Source organism: Emydura macquarii, unplaced genomic scaffold (genome assembly GCF_026122565.2).
Source record: "Emydura macquarii macquarii isolate MOO-44397 ecotype Brisbane River unplaced genomic scaffold, CSIRO-AGI_Emac_v2 contig_1253, whole genome shotgun sequence".
Lineage (NCBI taxonomy): Eukaryota > Metazoa > Chordata > Testudines > Chelidae > Emydura > Emydura macquarii.
Window position 1 is genome coordinate 37,237,868 of NW_027131390.1, and position 11,423 is coordinate 37,249,290.

Genomic DNA, 11,423 nt, shown 5'->3' on the forward strand with positions numbered 1-11,423 from the left:
GCTTCTGCTCTGAGATGAACTCAAATGTGGGTCTAAGCAACAACCAACATGTTCTCATTTTGAGCCTCTTATGGGACATGTCTCCTAGCCCCTGTGCCTCCATGCAATATGTTTGCAAGCTCAGACGTGCTTGCTCCCCACACTGCAGTAAGGCTGAGCACAGGTACTGAAGAGTAATTCATCTATTTACTGTATGTGGCCTTTTCAAGGAGAGAGAAGGGCCCTTGTTTAGACACGCCAGTCCAATCATCAAAGCACGAATTAACTTATCTGGACTGCATTTGTAACTGTCTTGTGCTGTGAGACAATAGGGCTGAGTCTTTTGTCAGAGGTAGTGAGCAGCCACACATCTTGATGATCAGAGTGTCTGAAAACTAGGCACAAGGATTTCCTAAGATTGGTTGCCAGCGTTTCATAGATTCCAAGGCCAGCAAGGACCATTGTGATGATCTGTTCTGACCTCCACTGTAACACAGGCCATATAACTTCCAAGTAATTCCTAGAGCAGATCTTTCAGAAAACCATCCAATGTTGCTTTAAATATTGTTTGTGATAAAGAATCCATGACCCTTGGTAAATTGTTCCAATGGCTAATTACTCTCGCTGTTAAAAATTACACCTTATTTCTTGTCTGAACCAATTTGTGATTGTGGAATAGAGACAAGGAAACCTGGATGTCTGTTTCATAAGTGCTATACCAGCCTGTGTGGGGTAGGTAAGTATAATCAACCTGATTCTCACAGGTGCAGTGACAAGATACAAATAGCTGGTCATGGCTACACAAGTCAGTGGTAGAGCAAGCTAGCTACATGCTTAGTCCGCTGTATCATAGTAGCTGTGTGCTTATTTAACTTCCATATTAGATAACGTGGCCTAAATTCTGCTCTGGCACACGGACAATTCTTGCCAACTTCAGTGGAGGTTACGTGTGGGGGTTGGAGATAGCTACCTCACTGCTTCATGCCCTTCTGGCTTGAAATGGTTGTTTCTACCTCCTGCAATACAAAATTTCTACTACTGTGCCATCTAAGCCCTCAGCAGGACCGCTACCCTGACAGCAATGAATTGCACTGCTCCACTTTGGTACCTCTGCAAGCTATCTCTGCCCAAGTATGCTTAGTTTCTTTCCTTTGTGCTAAGAAAGGAGTGAAGAGGGGACATCAAGGGCCAGTGCAGAGACTCCAGTCTGAGGGAAAACTATGTTCCACATCTCAAAGGGTCACTCCCTTATGTTATGGGGAAGATTCATTGTGGCAGTGGGACTCAGGTCAGAAGCATCACATATCAGAAGTACTGTAACCAAACTTCTCTGCCTCTAGTTGTCAAACCCTCCCATGGGCATCTGATGTGCTTCCATCACCCCCTTACTCCAGTTGCAAAACTGTCCTTTCAGCTCCCCCTCTGTCCTTCCCATTCTTCAGTGGCTTTGCTCTGGTCACCTACTCTTCTGCTGAGGGGGCAGAGACACTAATGCAACAAGTGTTTCCTAGGTGAACTGCAGAACTGTGTAGATGGTTCTTCAACAGCTGGAAAATCTCTTGAGAGTACCTTTCAAGCAACAGTTACTCTCAGCTCTATTAGAACCAACTCAAAGGCTATGCTAGATGCAAAGGGCACCACTCACATTTCCTGAGCTGGCCTGCTTTCCACAGCATTTCAGCACCATCTTCAGTTCAGGTTGGTTAACTACAGTTGTCTGGGTTTTATGTGAATTTGTGGTATTACTCATTTCTGAACCATTTAAGTCGCATTGAAAATGACCTTAGTGAGAAGCATTGTGTCCATACAGTAGAGCCTCCGTTACGAATACCAGAGTTACATATTGACTTGTCAATCACACACCTCATTTAGAACTGGAAGTATGCACTCAAGCAGCAGCAGAGATGGGAAAAGAAAAGCAAATACAGCACTCTTAAACATAAATTACTAAAACAAAAAAAAAAGGGGGGGGAGAGGAGTCAAGGTAAGGAAACTTTCTGTGCTTTTCTTTTAAGTTAGGGTGGTTAAAAGCAGCATTTTTCTTCTGCATAGTAAAGATTCAAAGCTGTATTAATTTTCAGTTCTAAACTTTGGAAAGAACCACCATAACATTTTGTTCAGAGTTATGAACAACCTCCATTCCTGAGATGGTCATTGGTCTGAGGTTCTACTAATATTACTGAATTGATTTGCAGAAACTCAGGTGTATACACAGGTATGCCTCCTAGCTTTAGCAACAGAGTGAAATATTTTGTAAACAAGCAGCGGGGAGGCGGGGCTATGAGAATACTTCTCATCTGGAATGGGCCATACTGAATGCAAAAGGTGCTGACTTACTCTACTCTTATTTTTCAGTTTAAAGAATAGTGCTGCTGTGGAGTCTCAGGGGGTTGAATTCAGGGGAGGCCAGATTTTAATTCCCCATGAGAAACTAAGGTTGGGAAGACACAGCCAGGCAGTCTCTCATTTTGCTACATGTAATCTTTGGAAAGGCAGCCTTCCCTCTCAGCTCCTGCTCACATGCCTAAGCCCTCACCTCCACTAATCCACACAGCATTTCTGAAAGTAAGGCCAAAGTTACAACTTTAAATGCTTCTATTCCCAGCACCAACTTCTACGTGGCTGGCTTGAGAACCTTTCTTTCCATTTGCACATTCCTAAAGCAATAGTTAACACTTAATCTCTTTAATCTAATATATTTTGTTAGTGTAACATCTGTAATCTGTTTCCTATGAGAAGGTTGCACACTTAATTGCTTCTAGAGGTTGAGCTCTAAGTGCAAATGCAGGGCAGGGGTGTGCGCGCACTGGCTAGAGAGTCTGAGTGGGATTGGTTGGAGTTATGGAGGGGAAGGGGATACAGCTCCATCTATATATGCAATTAAGCATGTGATACTCTAGTAACTACTGGCTGTGATTTATGTGGGCAGCAGCAAAGAGTGCTGTGGAAATCAAGCTTTTCTTGATTTCACCCAAATCAATTTTGCCTAGAACATCCCGACAGTTTGGAAGTGATCAGATATGATTTTCAAAAGTTGTCACCTTACAGACAAATGCCATTAAGCTGAATGTAGGTCCTAACTGTGGCTGGCTAAATCATGGTCATAGCAACACTGACTCCCAGACATCTCACCCAGAGGATGTTAACACAAATCTCTTAGCTGGTTTATACTTGGATAGCAATGGCACCTCTCAGTGCAAACCACTTATGGCACTAATCTAGAATCCTTTCCAGGATAAGTCCAGAGCACTCCCCACTGATAAGAGATGCTGCAGTGATGGAATGGGCTCCTTAAAGTCCAGTGCTTAGTTTTAATTTCTGAGAAGAGGGGATTCTCAGCAGGGATGTCAGGGTCATCATGTTACATTCGCTCTGGCGTGGAGAGAAATGGTTGGGATCCACACGGAAGTGCCTGAGACAGGGCTCCTCTTTAATTCTATTTCCTGCATGGAAGTGAGGGCTGGTAGTTTTGAGCCCTTGAGGTTAAAATACTGCCCCTCTGCTGCTGCTGCAAAAAAAGGAAGCTAGTTTATACAATGAAGTGTGATTGTTTCTCCCCATGTTCACTGATTGCTCCCAGCGAAGTCTCCTTCCAATCTGACTGCTCTGCATTGTGGGGCCTTGCAGCGAAATGGAACCTGAAGCTACAGCACAACAGCAGATATAGCCACCGTAAAGAAACCTTTACTACTTTAGACCATCTATTTTACATATTGATACTTGAATTATACTTCTGGATTTTCCTGGATGATCTAGGCTGGTAAAATGCTTTTCCATGGACCCAAAGCTGCTTAATGACTGCAATGAGATTTTGTTCATGGATTTTATAAAGTCTACTATACTGATAGGTCAGCCCATCCATATCAGCAGTGCAGGAAAGGCAAGGGCCACACAACTACTCCAGTTCTCATGTGGAAAGAATCTTATGTGCCCCACACAACCAAGGAGATTTCAATAACTGCTTAAAGACATTCCCTGGAAATGGGACTGCTAGGTACTGACTTCTTTTTGTTGGCTCCCACCCTGTCAGGTCTATAATCAGTAACTTGGGGTAAAATTGCATAAAAGAAATGCTTTAGACACAGTCACCAAACATGCTGCATGCATGCACGCATACAGGCGAGTCTTACAAATCCCCAACCTAGCAGCTTCTACAACAAATCTGTTGGGAAGTCTCTATTCAGTGTATAGAACATTAAGTGTCACATTCCCTCTTTTTTGTATTTTATTTTTTTCCTTCAACCATAATAATGTGGTATCCAAACTTTGTTTTGATGGGAGGGTCTGTGTACACTGGCTTGTCCATACTGCTGACTGCCAAGGCGAATGCTGCTTCCTGGAAAGGTCCCACCATGGAACCTCTGGTCATCCAGCCCAAGTCGCCCTGAAAGAGTCAACCAAAGTGGCCAGGTCTGAGAATCCCATTTCCAAACATACCCAGACCTGCGCTGTGAGGCAGAGTGGGTAACATTTCTACAAAGCAGAGAGAGAAATCCAACAAAGAGGGTTTTTAAGAACAAATAACGTTTTTCCATTCAGTGTTTGGAACCTTAAACTCTGCAGCTTGGGGGAGCACAATACAAACCCTCTCCTACTCTTGGGAGATATTCTCACTGCTCTCAGCCTTCGTACTCTTCACTAGATGGCTGAAATTCTTGCTCAAAGCTTCCTCCCCACTGTAAATTACTTTAATGCCATACCAATCTAGGGCTTACAAGAGGGAGTTTTCTTCTTGCTCCCCTTACACAGGGGCTCTCATCTGCCTGCATTCCAAAGTTCTCTCCACTGGCACAGACTGCTCTCTATTGAAGAAGCTCCAGAATCCTTGTGGCTGCTCACAGCTACCATCTTCACTGAGCTGGCTAATGGTTCCCTGATATCTATCTTGATTCTACAGTGGCCAAAGCCTCTCTCTCTGCTTAGTAAGGGGAACCGGTCCAATGCCTCTCAGTACTGGCCATGTTTTTTCTGGGTGGCCCCACCAGAGCACCCAGATGTTTTGCCACACAGCAGGAACATGCTGCTCATCCCTCCCTGACTGCTAGAACAGCTGTTATGGCAACAGCAGGGTGGAGCAGCATATCAAGGTGTTGGACTACCTCCAGGAGAGTCTGATAATGGTAAGGCCTGTGAATGATGGACTAGGAGCTTTCTTTCATCTCCAGCCTACTAGGAAACTTTACCCTCCCTGCTGGGTGATGAGCTGACCATAGTCATCCATGTATGTGTCACCTCCAGACTGGATTACTGTAATCTCAGTAGCTAGAGAATAAAGTAGAAGCAAGGCAGAGACAACAATTCATGCAGAATCCTACTTAAACAGAACAGGCTGCTTCAAGTACATTGCCATGTACTCTGATCTCTTCACTGGCTCTCAGTCTATTTCCAATGCCAATTGAAGGCCTTAGTCTTGGTCTTCAGGGTTGTCAGTGGGTCAGGACCCACTACCTCTGCCACCATATCTCCACCCACAATCCCTAGAGACAGCCACACTCCTCTTGGACAAACCCCAGGACACAGCATAGAAGCTGGAGACAATGTTCTGTCAAGGCAGTCTGGCTATGGATCAAGTTTCCTGAGAGGATCAGTTTAATGTGGAGTTGGAGTACTTTGAATGCAAACTGCAACACCCTCCACTGTGACACAGCATTTCCCTGCAAAACCAGACTGATGGTGCCCGTGGAGGAACATGGCCCACGCAAAGACTCTTATGGCAGGGTGGGGGGAGAGCAGGAGATCCAAGGAGTGCATAAGAGACTTCCCAATGCCAACCTCCTGTATCTGCTAAGCGCTCCGGGGAGCACTATGGAACTGTTGGGTAGATCTCCCGGCATCCCAGTCTCCTGCTAACCACCAACCAACGCTGCCTCCACCTCAGAGTCGTCAACACAAACCAGACAACCAGCGACACATACCCCTTGTCTGGCTTTATCTTCACTGTACTGTGAGGCTACTTCACTGAAGCGCACCCCAGACTTCAGCTTCTCCAGGGCCTCCGTGATTTTGCTGTGCTTTTCACACAGGATGTGTCTGACCTGCAATGCAAACGGAGGGGGCGGGGGGAGTTACCCTCCGGGGGGCTCCCCACAAACAGCCCCTTTGCGACACTTATCCAGCCGCCCTGACGGCTGCGGCCCGCGTCTCCCCTCAGCCGGCAGGGCCGGGTCCAGGGAAGGACTTCCCACCCGCAGCGCGTTCGGCTCCGCGCCATCCCCGCCCAGCGGGCACCCCGGGCCCAGCGAGCCAGGCCACTCCCCGGCCTGCGGCCCGGCCCGCTCCGGTCCCCCCGCCTGCGGCCGAGCGGCGCCTCCCCCCTCCCTAGATCTCAGCCGCCGGGCCGGGCCGCACCCAGCCGCGCCGCCCACGGGCCGGCCGGGCCGCAAGCGGATGCGCCCGCGGCCCCCCCGCCACTCACCTTCACCGAGCTGCCCCCGCCCTTCGGGGCCGGGGCCTGCTTCGCAGCGCTGCTCCCGCCGGCGACGCCTCCTCCTTGGGAACAAACCAGACCCCGTTAGCCGCAGGCCGCCCCCGGGGCCCACCACAGACCCGGCCCGGCCCGGCCCGGCCCGGCCCGCCGGGGACACGGGCTGCGGCTGCCCCGGGCTAGGGGAATGGACCGTGATCAACCCTTCGGTGGTATCGCCCGTTCTTCCCCCGCCCCCTTGGTAGCGCCCGCCCTCACCCTTCCCCCCCTTGCCGCCGCTTTTCCCTTTGGGGGGCATCGCCTCACTCAGCCGGGACCAGGAAACGCGCGCGCCCGCCCAGCTCGCAGTCAGGAAGGACCCGAGCGAGCCATGCACCCAGACGGGGGCCTAGCGCGGCGGCGGCGCGCCCTGGGCCTGGGCTGTCTGCGCTAAGCGCCTGATTGGTCGGTGCCTGTCAGGGCTGTGTGTGCAGCCGGCGGAGAACCCGGATGTTTGCAAAATGCGCTTCCGCTCCCTGTACCGGGGCTGGCTTAACCCTGGCACTGCTGGCACGGAGAGCAGCGGAGCGGCGGCCCAGCCGAGTCCCGCCCCGCCCCTGAGTCCCGGCGGGGAAGGTCCCGGTGCCGGGCCCGGGGGGTTGGGAAGGACGGAGCCGGGGTGTGCGCGCCAGGCGGGCACCCACCTACCGTCGGTAGCGGCTTCTTAGCGAGGTCCCCGCCCGGCGACACCCCCGCGGGGGAGCCTCAAGCCCCAGCCTGAATCCGAGCCTGGGCAGGGCCGGGTGCGAGGAAGGGACCCGCCGCCGCCTGGAGAGCGGGGCTGCCCCAGCCCCACCCTCCTCGCCTGACGGGCCCAGTGGCCGTGGCCAGATGCTGAGCGCGGGGCCGGGCTGGCTCCTGCTCCGATCTCACGGGGGTAGCTTCCCGAGGGCGGCGGGGTCCTGTCCTCGCGCCACGGCCAAGGCGCGGGTTGGGAGGACAGTCCTGATATTCAGGGCTTGGTCTTATATCGGCGCCTGTTACCTCCCACCCCGTCCCGCTTGTTCGCACTTGCTGTCTGGCCCCCCTCGCTCAGGGTCAGGGGCTGTTTGTGGTGCTCCTGGGAGGTGCTGACTCTGGTACTGGCCTCTCTGCTCCTGCCCCTGGCTTCTCGTCGCTGTCCGCAGTCTCCCTTCCTCTCCTCCCAGTGGTTTCCAACTGCCACCGCACTCTCTGGTCTGGATGGTCTGGGATGGTCGGGCCTGCCAGGGGAATGCCAGCCACCGGCACAGACTGTATTTTAGAGCAGGGATTAAGTAGGCACGAGTCCTCTCCCCCAGACACCTGCTCTCTGGAGCATCACTCTAGGAGTGAGGGCCTTGGGGGGCAAATTCCAGGCCTCTCACTGAAGAACAAGAGCAATGCCTGGCCCATAGTTGGGTCAGTGGAAAAACTCCCACTAGCTTCAGTGGGGTCAAGACTCCAGAGAGAGTCTCCAGAGTAGCTTCATTTCAGGCTCCCCGGTCACAGCTGAGCAGGTCTGACTCTGTCCAGCAGAAGGCAGCGTGTACCTGCACACATCAGCCAGGTCACCCACACTCCCTAGGCAGGCTGGCTCACGTGCCCCAGCCTGGGAGAGCCCAGCATGCTGCCTCCAAGACGTGGCTAACACATGGGAGTTGGAGGGATCCTCCCCATGGTTCCTTTTTACTCTGCGGTTCCCAGGAGGCAGCCAGTTCAGTGCACTTGGGGTCTTCTCTTGCCCAGCAGAGGTGATGGAAGGCTCTCGGGTGGGCTTTGGCTCATGCCCCTACTGTGCTGCTCACAGGCTGTGCTGTGCATGTGGGCTGTTCTAGAAATGTAATCAGATTGGATTTTCCTGGTGTGTCAGGTGCAGGCAGGACTCCTAGCTACTGACTGGCTAAGGCTGTGTCTACACAGAAATGTAAACCTAGGGTTAGCGGAACTCATATCAGCTGACCCGGGCCATGGCACTCTGGGTTCCCTGAGTGTGTTTCAACACCTCCCCCAGATCCCTTATCCCTATGCCCCTGTATCATGGGAGGCTGCAGGGACGTTTTGGAGCTGGCTCCCATTCACCACCCTGACAGACCTTGCAGCCCAGGCACCCCTACACGTGCAGCCCCAGGGAGGGCAGGAGAAGCCTGGGAGCAAGGGTCTGAGCGCAGCAAGAGCAAGCATTGCCCTCCAGGAAGGGGGAGCAGCAGAGCTTCTGACTCAGCCCAGCCTGGGGAGAGATGCCCCCCAACATCCCAGTTGCCAAGAGCCGCATTGCGCCTGGTAACTTTCCCTTCTCCGGGCAGCAGCGAAGGGAAGGGGGAGGGGGCTGAGCCAGGCAGTAATGGTGCTGCTGGCCACTCTGCTGGCTGCCCGCTGCTCCTCTGCTGGCAGGAGCTGTGGAATAAGCCAGGGCTGCGTATTCACACAGGAAAGCAATAGAGCTCAGATGCTAGGTGCCAGCTTAACTCAGCCTCAGACCCTCCAGCCCAGCAGGGACCTAGGACCCTGGGGGTGAGTTTGAGGTTAGCACAACTGCAGGGTAGATGAAAGTATGTGTGTGGGTGGAACAGCTGCCTTGAGCCCAGGCTCAAACCTGGGCTTATACGGCTGTGTAGACATATACCCCAAGTGGTCTTGGCCAAGCTGCTTTACCTCACTGTATCTCAGTTTCTCCATCTGTAAAATGGAACTAATGATACCAGCTATGAAAAGAAAGCTCTGTGAGACCTATGGCTGGAAAGTACTAGGTGCATGCACACTACAAGTGCTATTCCACACCCCCCACAGAGCCCTGGCACAGTTTAAACTTCACATGAATGCACCCGGAGTCAATTGGGTTTTAACATTTCCATGGTGTTTAAAATGTCTGACCCCTCCAATCCACCCCACCGTCCCAGCGTTCGACTCTCGTACCTTTGCAGGCAAGGGCGCTGAGTGGCTATGGAGAAAAGACAGCACACACACAGCCGGTGGATCTGACAGTTATTAGAGTTTACCAAGCTTGCAATAGTTAAAAAGTACAACATTCAGAAATATAAAAAATGTCGCTTTCGCCAGCTCCGAGTGCTGTACAGGGGCAGGGATTGAGCTGACATTGCAAAAGAGGCCACTTACGCGAGGGGATGTTTGCATAACACACAAAAATAGTTCACATTCTTTCATCTCTCCCCTGACTGGCCCCCTTAGGACAAAAGTCCTGTATATATATATATATATAGAGAGAGAGAGAGAGAGGGCTTAATTCAGTCTTTGCTGAACAGAACCAGTCAGAGAGACTTTTATCTAAGTTCAGTTGGGTGGTGTATGAGGACACGCATCCCTAGCAATCCAGTTCTTCACCTGTAGCTCTCCAGATCTGCAAAGTAACAGTTACATCCTAGGTGCAGAAGTCGAACTTGGCAAAAGCAAGAGCCATGTTCTCTATTAAAGCATTGTGGGGAGGACAGCCTGGCCCCACTGAAATCTAGGGCGGCCTGCCCATTGACTTCACTAGAACCAGGATTTCACCCACGGATTTTTAAGGCCAGGATGTGGAGATTGAAATTTTTTTTTTACGTGATTTTTTGATAGTGAAGAAAATAAAGGGAATATTATTTTCTGAAGCAGCTATTTTCATTAGAAACACTTTGCAAAGTCCCTTTCGAGCAGGACGTTTACAATCCAAGTGCTAAAAATCACACCTCAGTCAAGTCATACAAAGCCATTGCTAACTTGTGTGAGTAGCATCTTTTTCCTGAGCAATCATGTGCAATATTGTACATGGTTATTGGCATTTTTTTCTTGGCCATAAATTCCAGCAGTAGCTTCTCTTCATGCAACGAAACGTGTTATTTGTGTATTGAGCATTCAGATTTTACCCTGCAATATGCAACACTTTCTTAAAGATGTTGCGTTTACTAAGGCTTATGTTTCTGCCTGGCCTAAAGACAATTGTGGAATAAATGTCTGTGGAAATGCTGTGGCATCTATGAAGCTCATCACACACCAACTTTGCACAAACTGTTCTAGTGGTTCAAGGATTGGAACCCAGGAGGGGCTGGTTTTCACAGTCACAAATCCAGCTACTGGAGACGAGAAGGAATGTCATATGACCTCAGACTACATTCTAATTGGTCGACAGCATGTTAATAGGGCGAAGGAATCATTCTTCATTTGTTCCACTGGCCAAGTGGGGCTGCTGGCAGCAGAAGGGTTATGGACACATTCCCAGGTGGAGAGCAGTTCTAAGAGAAATCTGTTTTCCCATCTCACCTGTCTTCCTATGCCAGACACCACTTTGGAGGTTGTCTGGGCAAAACCAGAATAAAACCAGGGCCTTAATCTAGGGCAAGCATGGGCCTCAGTGGGATGCCAACTTGCTTCCACAATCCTGCAAAATGCCACAGTTCAGTGCATGAGATTGTAATTGAAATGGAGAGCAGTGGCCCTGAACTCTGTGCTGGAGGGGCCATCTGGCAAATCCTACAGGAAGCTCCAGTGCTGAGTCTTTTGCCGTCCTTTCAAGGTAGAGCTATTAGGTCTAGACCAATGGCCAGGCCACATTTCAAGCCCGGAACCCGTGCTGTTTGGACCCAGTCAACACAAGTGAGACCAGGTAAATAACCTTGGGCCTGGGGTCAGCAACCCCATGAACAGCAAGAGCCCATGGGCTGGTGATTGACCCAGCTGACTGATCTGTGTGTACGCTGGCCCCGGTTACACTCTGCTGGCATTGCTCACTGCAGCTCTGATCACACGTGGCAGTTTATAACCCAGAGGCAGGCGCATTTATTCAATGGAGCACAGTCACCTCACTTAAGGTGACATAAGCAACTTTGTGAGTCACATTCCGTGTCTCAGATACAGATGGGATGGAGATGGGAAAGTCCGACTGGGCCACTGAATCCATCTCCATGAACATTTGGGATCTGAACACCAGAGAGAGGGGCTCTGTGATGGGAGACAGATGCTAACGTGAAGTTTCTTGTGCAGACAGCAGGTTGAAGAGCATTGGTGGCAGATGCAGAAGAAACAACAGTGA

The 11,423-nt window shown here is 50.9% G+C and overlaps 1 protein-coding gene across 3 annotated transcripts; it reads right to left on the reverse strand.

The window, feature by feature from the left end:
• Positions 1 to 4,190: 4,190 nt before the first annotated feature.
• Positions 4,191 to 11,096, reverse strand: PIN4 (peptidylprolyl cis/trans isomerase, NIMA-interacting 4). Of its 3 annotated transcripts, none has more exons than XM_067548509.1 (5): positions 9,317 to 11,096; positions 7,427 to 7,644; positions 6,395 to 6,468; positions 5,895 to 6,014; positions 4,191 to 4,363 (listed from the first exon to the last, which is right to left on the reverse strand). In XM_067548509.1, exons 1-5 carry the CDS (start codon positions 9,427 to 9,429, stop codon positions 4,205 to 4,207), a joined length of 684 nt encoding a protein of 227 aa, XP_067404610.1. In that variant the 5' UTR covers positions 9,430 to 11,096; the 3' UTR covers positions 4,191 to 4,204. The 3 variants fall into 3 exon arrangements, with proteins under 3 accessions (XP_067404610.1, XP_067404611.1, XP_067404612.1); XM_067548510.1 differs by having other exon boundaries at positions 7,454 to 7,644; positions 9,317 to 11,091; XM_067548511.1 differs by lacking the exons at positions 7,427 to 7,644; positions 9,317 to 11,096 and adding an exon at positions 6,662 to 6,870.
• Between the last annotated feature and the right edge of the window lie 327 nt (positions 11,097 to 11,423).